Here is a 20,421-nt window from a genome sequence, read left to right on the forward strand (position 1 = left end):
CTGATCTCGTTTTTTGACAGAATTACAAGCCTGGTAGATGAAGGGAATGCAGTGGATGTAGCCTACCTTGATTTCAGCAAGGCATTCGACAAGGTGCCCCATGATATTCTTGTAAAGAAGCTGGTAAAATGCGGTCTTGACTATGCTACCACTCAGTGGATTTGTAACTGGCTGACTGACCGAACTCAAAGGGCGCTCATCAATGGTTCCTCTTCATCCTGGAGAAGAGTGACTAGTGGGGTGCCACAGGGTTCTGTCTTGGGCCCGGTCTTATTCAACATCTTTATCAACGACTTGGATGATGGACTCAAGGGCATCCTGATCAAATTTGCAGATGACACCAAACTGGGAGGGGTGGCTAACACCCCAGAGGACAGGATCACACTTCAAAACAACCTTGACAGATTAGAGAACTGGGCCAAAACAAACAAGATGAATTTTAACAGGGAGAAATGTAAAGTATTGCACTTGGGCAAAAAAAATGAGAGGCACAAATACAAGATGGGTGACACCTGGCTTGAGAGCAGTACATGTGAAAAGGATCTAGGAGTCTTGGTTGACCACAAACTTGACATGAGCCAACAGTGTGATGCAGCAGCTAAAAAAGCCAATGCAATTCTGGGCTGCATCAATAAGAGTATAGATCAAGGGAAGTAATAGTGCCACTGTATTCTGCTCTGGTCAGACCTCACCTGGAGTACTGTGTCCAGTTCTGGGCACCACAGTTCAAGAAGGACCCTGACAAACTGGAATGTGTCCAGAGGAGGGCAACCAAAATGGTCAAAGGCCTGGAAACGATGCCTTATGAGGAACGGCTAAGGGAGCTGGGCATGTTTAGCCTGGAGAAGAGGAGGTTAAGGGGTGATATGATAGCCATGTTCAAATATATAAAAGGATGTCACATAGAGGAGGGAGAAAGGTTGTTTTCTGCTGCTCCAGAGAAGCGGACACGGAGCAATGGTTCCAAAATACAAGAAAGAAGATTCCACCTAAACATTAGGAAGAACTTCCTGACAGTAAGAGCTGTTCGACAGTGGAATTTGCTGCCAAGGAGTGTGGTGGAGTCTCCTTCTTTGGAGGTCTTTAAGCAGAGGCTTGACAACCATATGTCAGGAGTGCTCTGATGGTGTTTCCTGCTTGGCAGGGGGTTGGACTCGATGGCCCTTGTGGTCTCTTCCAACTCTATGATTCTATGATTCTATTCTATGATTCTACTACATGAGAGTAGGACGATCCTAACATGGTTATGGGCCACATACCCAGTGCCAACAGAGCTGTACAGTTGTCTGGTTTCTACACAGACACTCTAATAAATAGGAATGAGGTAAGTGTCCCTCTTCTCACACATGCATTCATTGCCCAAGGGCTCCTTAGCATTTTAAAGGGGGTTTGTTTTTTCCTTGGTAATCAGGTCATTTCCCCTCCTAAAACATAGCATTTGTAGCTGGAGGACTGTCTGTGGCAGGAAGTCAATTTCAAAATTCTTAACTTAGAAATCCACATGTCTCCCTTTCTGTATTTACAGATTGCCTTTCAGAATTGTCCCTCGAAGTGGATAATTAAATAATAATATATGCAACAATGGCAGCTACTAGCCCAGAGATGGAAGGAAGGAGAAGTACCAACGAAAGAAGAATGGCAGACGAAACTGATGGGGTATGCAGAGATGGCAAAACTGATGGGGAAGATCCCAAACCAGGAAGATCAAGTATTTTTAAAAGAAAGACTGGAGTAATTTTTTAATTTATTTAGAAGACCACTGTAAATAGTTAAAATCACTGGCGGGGATGTAATGACACTTGTAATGTGGAATTAACTATGGTAACTATGGATATATAACAGATGGACAATGGTAAAAGATGCAGTAAATTTAATCTTAAATATGGAACCCATTGAGGGACGCAGGTGGTGCTGTGGTCTAAACCAGTGTTTCCCAACCTTGTGCCTCCAGCTGTTTTTGAACTACAACTCCCATCATCCCTGACTAGCAAGACCAGTGGCAAGGGATGATGGGAATTGTAGTCCAAAAACAGCTGGAGGCACAAGGTTGGGAAACACTGGTCTAAACCACTGAACCTAGAGCTTGCCGATCGGAAGGTCAGCAGTTCGAATCCCTGAAACTGGGTGAGCTCCTGTTGCTCGGTCCCAGCTCCTGCCCACCTAGCAGTTCAAAAGCACATCAAAGTGCAAGTAGATAAATAGGTACCACTCCGGCGGGAAGGTAAATGGCATTTCCATGTGCTGCTCTGGTTCACCAGAAGCGGCTTAATCATGCTGGCCACATGAGCTGGAAAAACTGTCTGTGGACAAACATCAGCTCCCTTGGCCAGTAAAGTGAGATGAGTGCCGCAACCCCAGAGTCGTTCGCGACTGGACTTAACTGTCAGGGGTCCTTGTCCTTTATCTTTATGGAACCCATGGAGGGAGGGAAGGAGGACTCAAGGTTCAAAAGAACCTTTTATTTTAATGCTTGAAATGGTTAAGTTAAAATGTATAAAATTGTGAAAAAACCAATAATATTCTTTTTTTAAAAGATAATTAAATAATAATAACTTCTGAAGGGTAGGGGGAGGGGCAATATACTTCACAAATTGTCAACCACTCCCATAAATTACCAATGAGGGAGGGATAGATTTATTTGACTGCAGTAAATAGTAGAAAGAAACTAAAGGGGGGGGGGGAATAAAAGCTTTCTGAATGTTTATAGCTGACAGTTTAATACCTATGTTGGTCATGAGTGACAAGGATGATGAAATATGGATTTCAACTAGAGCCAGATACTGTGTTAATTATATAGGGGTAGGCTTCTAGAGTTAAAATGTTTGCAAGGTGAACATCTGATAATCTCAATGAAAGTCATTTTTTGCATTTCACCCAGACCCACTAGGTGTGGACATATTATTTAGTGGGTTTCAAGTAAGGATGGGCTGGTGCCAGACTAACCAAGCCTGCGAATAGTTCGAATTTCTTTCATTTCACTTCTCCAACCAAGCCCAGCTTCTGAAAGCCATATAAAGGAAGACTCGGAGAGGATTTTGGACTGTTCATCTCTCTCTACGCCGCCACCTTTATGCCGCAATGAGTCGACAGCTGAATGCCAGAGCTTTGAATGGAGGGAGGGGGTTTAGTGCTGGTTCTGCAATTGTTTTCGGAGGGGGCAGAATCAATGCCTCCTCTCCTAGCCGAAGAAGCACCGGAGCAGCAAGTGGAATTGGTGGCATTTACAGTAGAAGCCTTTACAATCTGGGGGGTACTAAGCGCATCTCCCAGAGTGTGGTTCCTGGAGGTGCACATCGCGGAGGTGGATTTGGTAGCAATGCTGGGGTTAATTTTGGTGGATTTCCTCTTGGTGGATGGGCCAATGGCAACTTTGGCAATGGAAGAAATGGCCCTGGGTTTCTTTCCCATCCTCCGGGGAGCATCCCAGAAGTCATCATTAACCAGAGCCTCCTGGCGCCACTTAACCTGGAAATTGATCCTGAGATCCAGAAAGTACGCAGAGAAGAAAGAGAGCAGATCAAGAACCTCAATAACAAATTTGCTTCCTTTATAGACAAGGTAGGATTTTGAGCTGCTGTGTTAACTAACTACTTCTTACATATCACTAAACTGTTACTAAATTCCTTTGTTGAACAGGAAATATTTAGCAGTACTCCAAATTGATATGCCTGTGATTATGTTAGTTCATACATTTTTGAATTATATATGATTTATGTGGGACACAGGTGGCGCTGTGGGTTAAAGCCTCAGCGCCTAGGGCTTGCCGATCGAAAGGTCGGCGGTTCGAATCCCTGCGGCGGGGTGCGCTCCCGCTGCTCGGTCCCAGCGCCTGCCAACCTAGCAGTTTGAAAGCACCTCCGGGTGCAAGTAGATAAATAGGGACCGCTTACCAGCGGGAAGGTAAACGGCGTTTCCGTGTGTGGCTCTGGCTCGCCAGAGCAGCGAAGTCACGCTGGCCACGTGACCCGGAAGTGTCTCCGGACAGCGCTGGCCCCTGGCCTCTTAAGTGAGATGGGCGCACAACCCCAGAGTCTGTCAAGACTGGCCCGTACGGGCAGGGGTACCTTTACCTTTACCTTTTTACCTATGATTTATCTGCCTCTTCCCCCCTTCGTGCAAACACTTTACCATTCTTATCTCACTTGTCACCACCAATGGACACACTGACGGTTATATAGGCATCTACTTTGGCCAGTTATTATCTAAATCTGGGAAAGGGTCAAATTTCTTGGATTCTGCCTGTCTTTTCATTATGGCAAAATTAAAATACGGTAAATGAAAAATAGACATTTTAGTAGAAACACTGAACCTTAATTCACAGAATGGGGACAGATGGATGATTTAATAAGACTGTCCTTTTTCAAATTGATTTCCAAATCTAATGAAGCTTGGTGATGTTAAGGAAATGGGCTCTTTTCAGTTAGCCAGCGTGGTGTAGTGGTTAAGAGCGGTAGTCTCGTAATCTGGTGAACCGGGTTCGTGTCTCCACTCCTCCACATGCAGCTGCTGGGTGACCCTGGGCTAGTCACACTTCTCTGAAGTCTCTCAGCCTCACTCACCTCACAGAGTGTTTGTTGTGGGGGAGGAAGGGAAAGGAGAATGTTAGCCGCTTTGAGACTCCTCGCTTTGAGCGGGATATCAAATCCAAACTTTTCTTCTTCTTCTTTACATTTGTAAGAATATCTTCTAACAATGTATTCTGGGTACATCCCCTGTTTCCATCTGAGAGAAAACAGCATGTGGTAATATCATGGCATGATCCATTTGGGTTGAACTTACTTTTTTGGCAATTCTTAAGACCTGCTGTGATAGATAGATAGGTAGATAGAGAGACAGAGAGATAGAGAGAACGATATAGAATATTGAAAGGCAACTCCATAATGTAAAACCACTCCATAACACATATCTTGACAAGTCTTGTGGGAGCCCAACGAACTCTCAGCATTGTTCTTGCTGGGGGGGGGGGGGTCGGAGCGGAATGAGATGCGAAGCCCAAGGAGGATAAATAAACAAAAGGTAGAGCAGCTTCTCGTTGTTCAGGAAGGATGTCTGAATCAAATTCCATACTTGAATATTTGTAAATTAAAATCCATAGTTTTCCATCTAATCCAGAGGAAATTTACCTGGTCATTTTAGTGTAGGGGAACATGGGCTACAAGCTATATAGTAAAGCATATAGTAAAGCAATCAGGTGATTTCTTCAATGTAGACTCGCTGGGACACACAATACACCACAAGACTTTCTGTGATGCTGCATCCTATGTGCTAGAGAAGACATCAAATTGAAAAGAAAACTCAAGGAAATTTTCCTAATTTAGTTCTCTTCCCCTAATTTGAACGCATAGTTTTATGATTGCTTATGATGGCATGCGTCTCCATCCAGCAAGTGATATCCATTTGCAGAAGTAGACATTTATGTGTGCGGCCAGTCAATGGATATTAACATCTTATTGCTCATGCATACTGCAGTGTTTATCCAAATCATACTGAACAGAGAGTGAGACCACTTTCCATCGCAGGCCAACAATTGTTTCTGCAACCACAGCTGAATCAGGACCAGGGTGTTTAGAAAACATCTTGTATGTACAGGATTTGGCAAGGAAAATAATAATAGAATGTTAAGCATTATCATCCAGACTTACCATTTATTCAGGCAGTTATGCATCCAATGTCACAGTGTGGAGTGTTTTGTTAAGGGTTCCAGCCAGCCAGCCAGCCAGCCAGCCATGCCCTTTTCCAGGACTCCATTCCATTTCCTCTCCCTTCTCTCAGGAAGTTTTCCATGCTCTCCTTCAATAGCCAGCATTTTGTGGTCACTCAGCATATTGTTCTCAATGTGCTGCTTTGGAAGTTCCCCTTTCCACATGGTGTTCTGATTTTGTGTGTGTGTGCTTTTGCAAAATTGGGGTTCCCCCATGAGTGCAGATACTACCATCTACAGCATGGATGGAATTGTTTTGACTACATAAGGATTACCTTTGCAATTACAGTGGTACCTCTGGTTACGTACTTAATTCGTTCTGGAGGTCCGTTCTTAACCTGAAACTGTTCTTAACCTGAAGCACCACTTTAGCTAATGGGGCCTCCCGCTGCTGCTGCACTGCCGGAGCCCGATTTCTGTTCTCATCCTGAAGCAAAGTTCTTAACCCGAGGTACTATTTCTGGGTTAGTAGAGTCTGTAACCTGAAGCGTATGTAACCCGAGGTACCACTGTAATATCAGGAATAGCCAATATTGTGACCTCCAGTCAGATGTTGCTGAACCACAACTCCCACCATCCCCGAGCATTGACTGTGCTGGATGGAAATTATGGGAGTTGTGGTCCAACAACTTCTGAAGGGCATCACATTGACTACCCCTGATAGAGAGTGCCTGTCCTTTAGAGTCGAAACCTGAATTTGAGCATTTTGGACCTCAAAATTTGCACTAAAATATTCAACAGTTCAGTTTCTTTTCTTTTATGTCATGTGACATTTTAGTACAATTGCTCTCCATGCTATGCCTAGAAGGGCTTAGAGCTGCAGTGTGACTACCCTTGGCCATTCCTATATGCATGCTGAAGCTGCTCACCAGTGCTCTGTTGGGTACTTGCAAAGACACTCAGCCTCCCTTTCAATCTGTTTGATCCTCAGGTTCGATTCCTCGAGCAGCAGAACAAAGTCCTAGAGACCAAATGGAACCTCCTGCAGCAGCAACCTATCTCCCACACGAAGAGCAACATGGATTCCCTCTTTGAGGCCTACACCAACAGCCTGAGGAAACATCTAGACTCTCTAAAGGGAGAAAGAGGGAGGCTGGGTTCAGAACTGAAGAACATGCAGGATCTAGTGGAAGACTTTAAGCGCAGGTAGGTGAGGAAAGGCAAGGCCAGCGCTCAGTTCCTCCTACCTGGAGTGCAATTCCCCAGTGATGGAGATGTACATTTTGAAGTTCAGGAGCTCATCATTACAGCCTTCATAGCTACGATCCGAACAGCAGCTCTCAGATGCAGGTAGCTGTGTTATTCATATCTTCACAGGCACTTCCCTGCCCCAAAGCAGCAGTGTGTAGCATAACACTAAATTTAATTAGGAACAACTGACAAGTCATAGATGTTAAAGAACAAATTCATCTGGTAAAGGTCTCCTACCATGGTTTACACATTTGATGGAAAGTGCCATTGTAGAATAGAAATTAGTAGAGCCCCTTACTCTCTATTTCACCTTGCCAGTGGCGTTTCCCCTGGTTTTGTGCCCCCTCCCTTCTTACTTTAAACAGATAATGAACAGATTATGGCCACAAATCCATCACAATCTTTGCTTTTGTTTTCGTTTACTCTCAAAGGTACGAGGAAGAAATCAACAAGCGCACCACTGCTGAGAATGAATTTGTACTGCTAAAAAAGGCAAGTCTTGAAACGCATGCAAAGTGATGACACTTGTTATAAATCAGGGGTGAAAGACCTCAGGCCTGAGGTCTGAATATAGCTCTGCCTAGGCCTCTTTCTGGCTCTGGGGATCTTCCTGCACAACCACACAATCTCTCTTTCCTCACTGGCCTGGCTTCATAGCCTCCAGGCTGTAACATGAACTCTGATATTGACTTGTGTGCCAAGGTGAAGGCTAGAGTCTCTCTCCCCCCCCTCTCTCTCTCCTCTCTCTCTCTCTCTGTGTGTAAAAGCCAACCTTCTGTACAAACTTAAAATCTACCTTCCTTTCCCTGCCCACATGGGCCTCTGGCCCTACCCACTATTGCCATGGGGTACCTGGTGGGCTGCACAGAAGGGAGTGGCACACCTATTCCAAATGGAGGTAAATGAAGGGGTATGTGAGTGTGGGTATCTGTATGTAAATATACAGATGACCTACCCATCAACTGTCCTGCTTTAAGCGGTACATCCTGGAATTACAGAAGCTTCTGATTAGATCCCATGATGTCCTGTTTTGGCTCACATGAGAGCACAGCCCTGGAAGATGTGCATTTGGGGGGGGGCCACACTCTCACACAAGTCACATGACTCGTGCAGGAGCTGCTCTCCCGAGTTTCCTCTGTGGCATGTTGGAGGGTATGCAACTAGTGAATTTACAATCAAAGCAGTGCATGAGTTTTGTTAATTTAAAAACAAACAAACGAATGAATGAACACATATGTCTAGAATGAGCTCCATGTTCGAGTGGGTACTCTGGTGTGCCTCCTCTGATGCTGATCTCTCCTGGTGGGCTTACCTGCTAGAGATTATGGTGGCAGCAGTGGCAGGCAGCTGTAGCAGGACTGGTGGCAGAGGCAGCACGGTAAGTCATCTGCCATGTAGATTTCCCACAGTGCTCTAGAATGATGCTATGCTCACGGGCGTGTCGGGTGTGTGTGTTATGAGTATCTGAAATGGTGAGTGACTTTCAAATCCACCATCATGTGTACTGGGCCCTGCCACAGCACTGGAGCCCTAGCAGCTGCTCAAGGATATCAACTGCTGATGCCATCAATGATAGATAGATGATAGATAGATAGATAGATAGATAGATAGATAGATAGATAGATAGATATAGATAGATAGATAGATGATAGATACATAGGTAGATGATAGATAGATAGATGATAGATACATAGGTAGATGATAGATAGATGGATGATGATGATAGATGATAGATAGATAGATAGATGATAGATAGATAGATAGATAGATAGATAGATAGATAGATAGATAGATAGATAATATATAGCTAGATAGATGATAGATGCACAATCTCTTCCATTCAACATAGGATTTAAGTTTGGGAGAGTGGAGGGCACAAATCTGAGATCTAAGATGGTAATTTCAGGGTTTTTAGCACTTCCAAAAAAAATGAGGGCCTGTGTTTGGAAGGTGGGATGCAACATGTTTCCATTTTTACGTCCCTGCTCCAACTGGATTCACCTTTTTTTTGGGCAGAGGGAGGTGTGTTCTTCCCCTGCAGGCCCAGGACCTTGCATTGTAGATTTGAAAGGACCCTATAGTAAAGGACGAATGCCCCACAGTCTGTGATTTACTCCCTGCCATTTCATCAAATGCTTAACTTAGGCTAGACCTTTACTGCTGTGTGTTCATTTGACTGGTTCTTAACCCTTTATGATCTTCAATGTAATTTCCCCCTCCCAGGATGTAGATGCGGCCTACATGAAGAAGGTGGAGCTGGAGACCAGGGTGGCTTCTCTGACAGATGAACTCAACTTCTTGAGATCCCTGTATGAAGTGGTGAGGATACTTTGTGCTCTCCTAAGGACCACCTGAGATTCCCTGCATGAAATAAACTGATTGCAAACATTCCTACCCTTATCTGGATTCCATTGAGCAATGGCTATCCAGTGATTAAGATTTCTGTGTGACTTACAGGAGCTCTCACAGATGCAAGGGCAGCTAAGTGACACCAGCATCATCCTCTCAATGGACAACAACCGTGACCTGGACTTGGACAGCATCATTGCAGAAGTCAAAGCTCAGTATGAAGATATGGCCAACAGGAGCCGAGCAGAAGCAGATGCCATGTACCAAAGCAAGGTGTGTACGTCTGGCTTGGGCAAGTAACATGACAAGCGATGCAAAATGTGGCCGTTAAAATGCCACTCAAATCCATATGAAACTTGACAAATTCATCAGAGGAAATTTGGACACCTGGAGCAGATTGAAGCTATCCTTTTTGGAAGGATCTCTATAATAAAAATGAATGTGCTCCCCAAACTATTGTTTCTCTTTCAATCGATCCCGATACTTGGTGGGACGGACCGTCTCAGGGAATGGTAATGATATATTTCAAAGTTCATCTGGCAGGGGAAGAGACCCAGAACAAAACACCTAGTCTTAATTGATATTAAGGACAGAGGAGGCTTCTCCTCCAGATATAAGTCTGTACTATGAAGCGGTCTGTCTCACCTGGTTGAGGGATTGGTGTTCATTGGGGAACCCAGACTTATTAGATCTTGAAGGATTTAATATCAGGTACAGTTGGCATACGTACCTGATCTATGGAAAGTACATAAGGACTTTACCAATCATATTATCAGAAAATCCTTATTTATAGTCTGGGAGAAATACAGAGACCTTCTAGAACAGAAGATGCCATAGTGGATCTCACCAATTGAGGCAGTGGCTGTAAGGAGGAAAAACTCAAGTGGAAAGTGGCCCACCTACCGAACATTACTTAAAGAAACTTGACAAATTCCAAACAGGAGAGTTAATGAGAATTTCCCACCTAAAAATAATTCCTGCAGTTAGAGCACTGTAAAGGTAAAGGGACCCCTGACCGTTAGGTCCAGTCGCAAACAACTCTGGGGTTGCGGCGGTCATCTCGCTATACTGGCCGAGGGAGCCATACACCTTCCGGGTCATGTAGCCAGCATAACTAAGCTGCTTCTGGAGAACCAGAGCAGCGCAGGGAAATGCTGTTTACCTTCCCATCGGAGTGGTACCTATTTATCTACTTGCACTTTGACATGCTTTTGAACTGCTAGGTTGGCAGGAGCAGGGACCGAGCAACGGGAGCTCACCCCGTCGCGGGGATTCGAACCACCGACCTTCTGAGCAGCAAGCCCTGGGCTCATGCTTTCTTGTTGCAAAGAAGAGCTCAAAACAATAAAAATCTATTGACTTGCTTCTAAAAAAAATCTAGTCCACTCTTGTCTACTCTGGCTGGCTGCTATGGCTCCTCAAGGTCTTGGGCAGAGAGAGGGAGAGGGCTTTCTCATCACATGTCCCTTGATCCTATTGATTGGAGATGCCCAGGGACATCCTGTATGTAAACACATGCTTTGCCACTGAGCTAAGATCCTTCTTGTCTGGGAATTTCTGCATTCAAAAGCCAAAGATGAGAATCTGAGGGACACTCAAGATTCGGAGGGTTTTTTTTTGTTTTATCGCTTCTTGCTTTTGCAATTGTATGCTGAAACATGCCATTGAACTAATGGATGGAATTCAGCTTAGTGCTAGGTGCGGTATGCACTTGCGGATCAAGGTCTGCTTGCGCAATGAGACCCCCCCCCACTCTATTCCACCTGCATGCCCCCTAAACCTGTTTTGGGGGCATAGTGCTTCCCTCCAACTCTTCTTTCACCTTCAGCCACTGGCAGCTGCAGGCAGTTACAACTGGTGATGGATTTGGCCTAAGGACTGGCAGCTGCTGTTACACTTTATGATGTCACTTAAAATCAGTTTCAGGAACTTCAGCTCACAGCGAGGAAACATGACGATGCCTTGAAAAATTCCAAGATGGAGATTTCTGAGTTGAATCGACTCATCCACAGACTAAGATCAGAAACGGAAAGTGTGAAGAAACAAGTAAGATGCACATTCCTTTAGCAGATATGCATAGCAAAGGTTGTTTGTTTGCATCCAGTGAATGCTCTGCTGCGGAGGTTCTCCATAAGTTGTTGGAATTCAGTTCCTATCAGCCTCAGCTAGCAAAATCAGAGGTCATGGATGATACGAGTTGTAGTCCAATAACATTTGGAGAGCCACATGGTTCTCATCAAGGTCTAATAATGTTACAGTGAATAGTGCACATTGCAGTGGTTTGGGGAAAGACTTTTAATGGAGTGAATGTATTGTTAGCTAATTAAGAATTTAATAGCAGTAATGCTTTCTGGAAAACAAGTCAATCCAGCACTAATTAGCTCCAGCAGTTTTATTATGGTTTTGCAATATTTGGGGTGAGTTTATATACACTCAGGGTGGGGAAACTGTGGCTTTCCAGATTCTGTTGGACTCCAACTCCCATCAGTTCCATATAGCCTGGCCAATGGTCAATGATGATGGGATTGTAGTCCATCAAGATCTGGAGTGCCACAGGTTCCCCACCTGTGATATTCACCCTGCTTTCAGGGTGTTTTAGCATCACCTTGTGAAGAAATGATCTTGAGTTAAGCCCAAGGCTGGCAATAATATTTATGTTTGATTCTACAAATATACCTTGAATCCATTTCAACTAAATAATTCAGTTCCTGGTTTATAAATAGTTTTGCTGCTTTCACAACACAATGGGGTTCTTTCATTTACCTGTTTGGCATTCCATAGATACAGGTGTGTCACAAATTCTTTAAATTATGACTGCTACAAACTTCAAAATGTAAATATGGATTTTTGAGTTGTGAACTTTTTTTAAGTTTTCTTTCAAAAAGATGTATTTTAGTCTGATAATCTGTAACATGCTATGCCTCAAGAAGTGCAGGACTTAATTTTACTTTGGAAAAAATTGGGGGTTAAATCAGGAATAGGCCAAATCATTCCTATTAGTCATTCTGGCTGGGGCTGCTGGGAGCTGGAGTCCATCTAGAACAGGGATAGGCAACCTAAGGCCCGGGGGCCAGATGCGGTCCAATAGCCTTCTCAATCCGGCCCATGGACGGTCCAGGAACCAGTGTGTTTTTACATGAGTAGAATGTGTCCTTTTATTTAAAATGCGTCTCTGGGTTATTTGTGGGGCATAGGAATTCGTTCATCCCCCCCCCCCCAAAAAAAAATATAGTCCAGCCCACCACATGGTCTGAGGGACAGTGGACCGGCCCACGGCTGAAAAAGGTTGCTGACCCATGATCTAGAAGGCACCAAGTTTTGTGCACTACAATGATTCCTAAGTTGTTTTTTACTTACTGCATAGCTACATCTGAGAGTTAAGGGCATAAAAATGGACTCCAGTAATCCAAATGAATGAATCGTTCATTTAGAGGCAGAACGAAGTATTTGAAACATTCAAAGCACTGTCACTTGTGGTGTAAAGTCTTAAAGCCCCAATTATTGAATTTATGGGTAGACCTTTTGTCAAGACCTTTCCTAACTTGTACTTGACAATGAAATGGAGATTGTGACTGTGTTAAGGACTTTTGCCTATGGCTCTGTTATTTCGATTTGTTAGAAAGCTGTGTGCTATGTTCTTAAGTTAGTGTTCTTATGGTAATTCTTGTATCAGTTTGAGACTGTACTGGACATATGGAAATTTTATGAAAATAATAAATAATAATTAAAATGGCTAATGTTTGCCCTGAAAAAAAACGCCCCTCAAAGAAGCTCTGGTGATATGGGCTGATTTCTATGTGAGCTGATTTCTGTTCTTTGCATTTTCTCCATAGTGTGTCCATCTTCAGTCATCTATTGCTGAAGCTGAAGAACGTGGAGAGATAGCCCTCAAAGATGCAAGGGAAAAGCTGTTGGAACTGGAGAATGCCATGCAGAAGGCTAAGGAGGAGCTCGCCCGCCTTTTGCGTGATTATCAGGAACTTTTGAATATTAAGCTAGCCCTGGATATTGAGATTGCTACCTACAGGACCCTCTTGGAAGGAGAAGAATGGAGGTGGGTTTGGTGAAAACCAATGTCATGGCTGATAGGCTGTCCACACTAGGACTAGTTGCGTGGCAAGTTCTTGCCTCCCCCCTCAGAAATAACGACACGAGACACAAGAATTCGGGTTAATGGGTCAACTTAGGCCACAACTTTATTGATTACAGGAATTGAGCGGTATTGGCTTAGGCATTGGTCCTAACAACTACCTGGATTCAGCCCGCTTGCTAGAAGACCGGTAAGGGTTAACCACCAGTAGGGGGAGTCCTGCTGAGGCACGTCAACTAGGAGCTGCCCCCCGGAGTTACCGCTTGGGGGCGTGCCGTGGGCCCACACCTCCATAGGCTTAGGACAAGGCCACGCCCCCCAGAATCCTTTACCGGACTACCCTTTTGTTTTGGGGGAAGGTGATGGCGCTTCCTTCCCCCTTCATCTGCATAACAATAGAACAATACTCTTACCAATGCCTAACCGCCAATACCGAGGAGTTGTGACGGATTGCTACGAGGCAGGCGAAAACCAAGCGGCTGGTGACAATCTGCCAAATGGAAAAATTTCTACCAGGCCCCTTGACGGCGACCAACTGAAGTCCATAGCAACGTCAGAGAGCCTAGCCTAACGGGTGGGAGGGAAGGGAAAAACCTGGCTAGCTGCAGTGCAGAAAAAAGGAAGACCCTCGGCCGCGCCAGACCTAAATGTAGCATGGCCACGCCCCACAGGCCAGCCAATTGGCTGGCCCGGGGATGACGCGTCCGAGGATTCCCTGATATCACGGGGGCAGACCCCACCTCCTCCCTAGTTCGGAAGTGGCTTTGTTTCCATACTCACCATTTTCTCTGGCATTGATGCGTTTCACTCCTCAATTTATTCTTGAGAATCCAGGAACTGATCTCGAAAGGTTCTGTTCTCATTTACCCTGTTGCCCTGTCTACTTCAAATGTTGATTTGTTCTGTTGTTGTTGTTTAAATCCCATCACAATCTTCTGAGATCAGAACGAACACTGAACTCAGCTATACAGCTGCAAATAAAACCTTTTAAGTGCAATATACAAGGTGACACAGGATGGCGATGGTGAGCCTTATGGAAAATTCAATGTATTTTTAAAAATGCTTTAAAAAAAGCATTTTCAGAACGTTTTTAGTATGTGTGTAGATTCCGCCACCATTGTCTCATGTAGCGACAAGCAATCTTAAATTGTTAATGCTGCCTCCTACATCCCCCATCTTCATCCTTCTGTACAGTCAGTGTTGGAGCAATAATAATAATAATAATAATAATAATAATAATAATACAGTGGTACCTTGGGTTATGTACTTAATTCGTTCCGGAGGTATGTTCTTAACCTGAAACTGTTCTTAACCTGAAGCACCACTTTAGGTAATGGGGCCTCCTGCTGCCGCCGTGCCGTTGGAGCACGATTTCTGTTCTCATCCTGAAGCAAAGTTCTTAACCTGAAGCACTATTTCTGGGTTAGCGGAATCTGTAACCTGAAGCATATGTAACCTGAAGCGTATGTAACCCGAGGTACCACTGTAATAGCAATAATAATAAATAAACCTGGGTGATACTAACAAGCTTCTAGCTAGTTTGATGTAGCTCAGTGCTATTGGGACAGGGGAAGCCAGTTTTGCCAGCAAATCCTGAAGAGGGCACATGATCAGTTTCATTCAGTGCTGCTTGAAAAAATAATAGAAAATGTTCTTTCCCTTTTATACAAGGACTAGATAATGCAATCACCCAGTGAACAGTGGCAGTACTAGTATGGCACTAATGCGTGTTTGTTGGCTTGTTGGTTTGTTTTAAAAAAGTTGCCTGGCAGTGTTCACTGTATGTGGATACAATCTTCACAATGTAAGTAGATTATCAAGCAATTTGCTTTGCTAACAATAATGCTAGCAAGTACAAATGAATTCAGTCTAGCAATGCTCATATTCAGAATGGGAATCCTGTGGTCCTCCATGCATTGATGGTCTACAGTTCTGATCAACCCTGATTGTTGGTCATGCTGGCTGGGAGTTTGATTCTGACAATGTCTGGAGGACCATGGGATCCTCATCCATGTACAGAGGTGATGATTTGCCACATTTATAAGCCATAAGCAATAACGGATAACAACAGCAAGGCTGCAATCCTACTCAAATCCTACTCAACATTCTACTCAAATGTTGCAGAAATCAAGTTTTCATTCATACTTAGCCAAATTTCCTTGACGAAGAGCATCAGCAACTGCTGCTGAATCGATATTACACTCTGAGCCATTTTTTGTTATTTATCAGAACCCATTCCTGCAATTGTTCAAAAGCACATCAAAGTGCAAGTAGATAAATAGGTACCACTCTGGTGGGAAGGTAAACGGCGTTTCCATGCGCTGCTCTGGTTTGCCAGAAGCGGCTTAGTCATGCTGGCCACATGACCTGGAAGCTGTACGCCGGCTCCCTCGGCCAATAAAGTGAGATGAGCGCCGCAACCCCAGAGTCGGCCATGACTGGGCCTAATGGTCAGGGGTCCCTTTACCTTTATTCCTGCAATTGCTGCAGAAAGAATGAGTTGCACCACCAATTTCTGTGTCAACTCTGTTTTCCCCATTGAAGCACATTTATAAAATTTATCTTAAACAACAATTCTAAAACAACAACAAAAACAAAAACAAAAGCAAACAACAACTGGTAGATTTAAACTTTTCAAGCTGAGAGAGACAACCAGTCTTTCATGGAGAAGAAAGCAAGTTTCAGGCAGGTGTAATTGCGTGTTGAGTCCCACAATGCCACCCCCCAAAAAATTCACACTTCACACATCAATTTTTGTTTAAGGTTTTTGGCATAATTTTGGCCACAACTTTATTCAAATACAAAAAATGTGAGTGGTTGCTTAGGCATTGGTTATGACTATCTGTCCTTGCCCTCAGGGACAGAGCTGGCCTTCCGGACATCAATGGAAGCCAGCGTGGGAAACAAGTATTGGGTGAGAAAATGAAGCTGGGCATCAGTCCTTCATTTCTCACCCTCATGTTCCTGTGGGGCTTGCACAGCCCAAGTCCGATGCCAGCGACAAGGACGAAAAGAATGGCAAGCCCCTGGATTCCTTTAATGGAATTCCCTTTCCACACCATTTGGAGGGGTAGGCACAAGAACCAATTTAACCAATGCCTAACCGCCAACCTCACAAGTTGTGACGATTTGCTACGCAGTAGGCAAAAACCAAATGGCACCAGCCAATCAGCCAGATGGCAAAATTCCTACCAGGCCCCTGCTCCAAGGTGGACGACCCCATAACAGGCATAGCAAGGTCAAGTGATCAAGAACCCCCCCCATTAAAGGGAGGGAGGGCGGGTGATCCGGTGCAAAACAGCCAAGAGGACGTCCAACGTCTGGCCCCTGTATTTAAAGCCTCTGACCCCTCCTCCAAATTGGCAACAATCAAAACTCCCCAGCAACCCAATTTTAACCCCTTAATGGCTTGGGTTCCTCCCAAAATCTGCCCAGTAACAGCAGGGAGGCTTGTTCCCCCAACCGCAACACGTGCTCTCTGTTAGGGAGAACACGCTTTACTGAGAGAAGTGTAAGGTGGGAATCTTGTTTTGTTTTGCTGGGAATGAAGACGCCACAAGAGCCTGGGGGCACAATAGCTGTCCCTGCAGGCCAGAATAATTAACATGCTGTTAATGTTAGCTGTGCCATCAGTTGCAACTGACATTTCAAGAAACAAAGAGACAATTGAAATCAATTTTGCAATGGACAATTTCAGGTTGATTTACAAGGCATTTTGTTAGCTGAATGATTTTATGAGACACTTTTGGGCAAGGTAATTTCAGCAGCCAACAAACACCCGAATACCAGTGAGTTCAATCCCTGCTCAACAGTAAGATCCATTGAACCCTATATATTCTTACTTGGGAGTAAGTCCTATTGAATTCAGTGGGGCTTAGCTTGGTGTAGACCTGAAAGTGTGCATGATGCAGTAGTATCTGCAGACTAGCTTGAGAAGAAGGAGGGTGTGGAGTACTGAAGTGCTCACTTTTTTCTTTTTTCTTTCCCCAAACAGGATGTCTGGAGAATATGGCAATGCTGTAAACATATGTAAGTAGCCAAAGATTTTGTGCTGGTATTCTGGGTTTGCAACGACAGCATGTTTCTGAAGCACCTGGGCCAGATTCAAGTACCCCATTCCACTGGAAGCCAGAGCAAGGACTGTTGCTGGTGCAGTGAAGCTTTCCCTCTCTCCTCTCTCTGCGCCTCACCAAATCCACTCTCCAGATGCAAGAGATGCCCAGTACAGCATGTGGGGGCAGGAGAAAGGATATTCCCTTATACTGCATCGGACCATTGGTCCATTAGCTTAGCACTGTCTACTCTGACTGGCAGTAGCTCTCTGGGGTTTCAGGCAGAAATCCTTCTACCTGCTCTACCTGGGGATACCTGAGGTGGCAGCTGGGACCTTCTGCGTGCAAAGCAGTTGCTGTACCACTGAGCTATGAACCTTCCCCAAGTTACAGCCCCTAATGAATAAGGATTCAGATTGTTTGCACATTAAATGTTCCAAACATTTCCAAAGCTTTTAAGTGTGAATATCATATGCCAACAGGGAACTCGTTCTCCTAAAGTGGACCCTTAGTTAGCTGAAGTACTTTTTTAAAAAAGCAGGAGGACAAGACCAAAAACAACTCATTGGGGATGGAACACCCTCAGATGGTGTAGAATAGTGACTGTTAGGAGAAAAATGGGGGAAAAAATGGATGAGGGGAGGTGGGTGAGATGGAATTTCTTAGAAAAGGACCCGTCTGGTTGGCTAGCTAGCTGCTGGATTTCAGAAAAAAAGGAACTCCTCTCTACAATGTTTTGATGCATGGGCAATTTGTATTATGCCAAATTGTATCATATCCTGTACAGGCTTAACTGAATGAGTGTCTCACTTGGGAATCTCTCTAAAATTAGTGTGCCACAATTAAAATGATGATCTTCTTCTTCTTCTTCTTCTTCTTCTTCTTCTTCTTCTTCTTCTTCTTCTTCTTCTTCCTGAAGCTGTAGTTAGCAACAACAGCATGGCAGGAGGAAGTGGACTGAGCTGCAGAGAAGGGCTCAGCATCAGAAGTGGATCAAGTTCTGGAAGTGGCAGGGGCACCGTGGGATATGGCTCTGGAGGTGGCGGAAGTTGCTCCGGCCTGAAAATCATATCAACAACTTCTACGAGCAAAAGGACAACCATCAGATGAACCATTATCATAATGTACTGAAGGACCAAACTGACGACTTGCAAAGCCTAGAGGCTGTCAACACTAAATATCTGCTGTGAAGAAACTTGCCCTTTGTGTGCAACAACTCTTTTTCATGGCTTCAGAACGGGGTTGGGAAACCTGTGGCACTCCACATGTTCCTAGATTATATCTCTCAGCATCCTTAGCCACTGACCATGTTGGCTGGCACTGATATATATAAAATCTCCTACAAGCATTTAACTTTAACTTCTATGGCTCCCCACTCCTCCAAATCCTAAGAACAGCACAATGCTGAGAAGCCTCTAGTTAGGCTTCGTTAACCACCCTTGCACAAAGAACTACAATTCCCAGGGTTCCCTTCAAAGAGGGGGTGACAGTTAAATCAATACAGTGATACCTCTGGTTATGGGCTTGATCTGTTCCTGGGTGCTGTTTGCACCCTGAAAAGTCCACAACTAGAGTGCCGCTTATGCGCATGCGGGAGGCATGATAGAGCGCTTCTGCACATGCGTGCATGGCAAAACCCGGAAGTATACACTTCTGAGTTTTCCGCGTTCGTATCCTGAAAAAATGCAACCGGAGAATGATGTAACAAGAGGTAAAGGTAAAGGGACCTCTGACCATTAGGCCCAGTCTTGGCCGACTCTGGGGTTGCGGCGCTCATCTCACTTTATTGGCCGAGGGAGCCGGCGTACAGCTTCCGGGTCATGTGGCCAGCATGACTAAGCCACTTCTGGCGAACCAGAGCAGTGCACGGAAACGCCATTTACCTTCCCGCCGGAGCAGTACCTATTTATCTTCCTGCACTTTGACATGCTTTTGAACTGCTAGGTTGGCAGAAGCTGGGACCGAGCAACGGGAGCTCATCCCGTCACGGGGATTCGAACTGCCGACCTTCTGATCAGCAAGTCCTAAGCTCTGTGGTTTAACCCACAGCACTACCCGCATCCCTCGTAACAAGTGGTACAACCGTATAAATCTGTGGTGTGCTGAGCTGTTAATATGCTGTCAATATTATTCCGCACTGTTGCCTTGTGTTGCAAAAAATGGTTTGTGACACAGCAGCTCAGAATGGCACCCTAACACACGTTCTCTCTCCGCTTCCCCCATTCAAACAGTTTGATCTTGCAAGCCTGAGTTCATCTAAAGTAGGCCTGGCTACCATTATAGCCCTTTTGGTGAGGGGCTCACTGCCCAACCACCCATCACTTGCTCTCACCGTGCTTCTGGGATGTCAGGACCTCCCCAAAAGTACTGATCTTTCACTTTACTGCTGGGCTTGTATGGCACAATCCCAGAATGAGAAAAGAATCACAGGCCTACCAATGCTTGTTTGTGAAAACATACTATCTCCCAGGTTTTTTGAGGAGGGGGCAGGGGTCGGGGACTGATGGAACATCCCATCTATAGCTCCCATCCCAAAACAGAAAATCCCTGGAGGACAGAAAGTTAGCAGGAATGCACTTTTCTGCAATGACTAATGAGAAAACATCCCCAACGGAATCCCAAAGCAAAACATCCCCAATGGAACCCCATTTCCTCATTGGCTGTGAGCAGAGCATATCTTATCTCAGAAGTAAGCAAAGGGCACGAACCTCCTGAGCTACCTGGTTGTGCCTACACTCAAGGTGGGGACTGCCTGCTGACCCAGCCAATAAGCCCTAGCCAGGCATTACATGGGTGTTGGGTATTCACCTTTTGAAAGCAGAAATGCTCAATGGGTGGATGTCGGGGGGATCTCAGGGGCGGGGCTTGTGACATCAGGGACTGTAGTGCAAGACTGCTTCCCCTTCAACACAGGAGTGCACTACACATTTGTAATAGATGAACAGGGCTACTCAGAGGCTGGTGGCTGGAGTTCAGGGTGGGGCTTAACCTCCATGGGTAAGTTGCTGAGCACTGGGCACTTCTCACCATCACAGATA

The 20,421-nt window shown here is 44.9% G+C and overlaps 1 protein-coding gene across 1 annotated transcript; it reads left to right on the forward strand.

Moving 5' to 3' along the window:
* Window positions 1-2,464: 2,464 nt before the first annotated feature.
* On the forward strand, window positions 2,465-18,742 carry LOC307210667 (keratin, type II cytoskeletal 75-like). Its single transcript, XM_079966740.1, has 9 exons — window positions 2,465-3,558; window positions 6,633-6,847; window positions 7,324-7,384; window positions 9,116-9,211; window positions 9,350-9,514; window positions 11,162-11,287; window positions 13,075-13,295; window positions 17,326-17,360; window positions 18,303-18,742. The coding sequence occupies exons 1-9, from the start codon at window positions 3,079-3,081 to the stop codon at window positions 18,491-18,493; spliced, it is 1,590 nt and encodes a 529-aa protein (XP_079822866.1). The 5' UTR covers window positions 2,465-3,078; the 3' UTR covers window positions 18,494-18,742.
* The last annotated feature ends 1,679 nt before the right edge of the window (window positions 18,743-20,421 follow it).

This window comes from Podarcis cretensis (genome assembly GCF_951804945.1).
Source record: "Podarcis cretensis genome assembly, chromosome: 2".
Taxonomy (NCBI): Eukaryota; Metazoa; Chordata; class Lepidosauria; order Squamata; family Lacertidae; genus Podarcis; species Podarcis cretensis.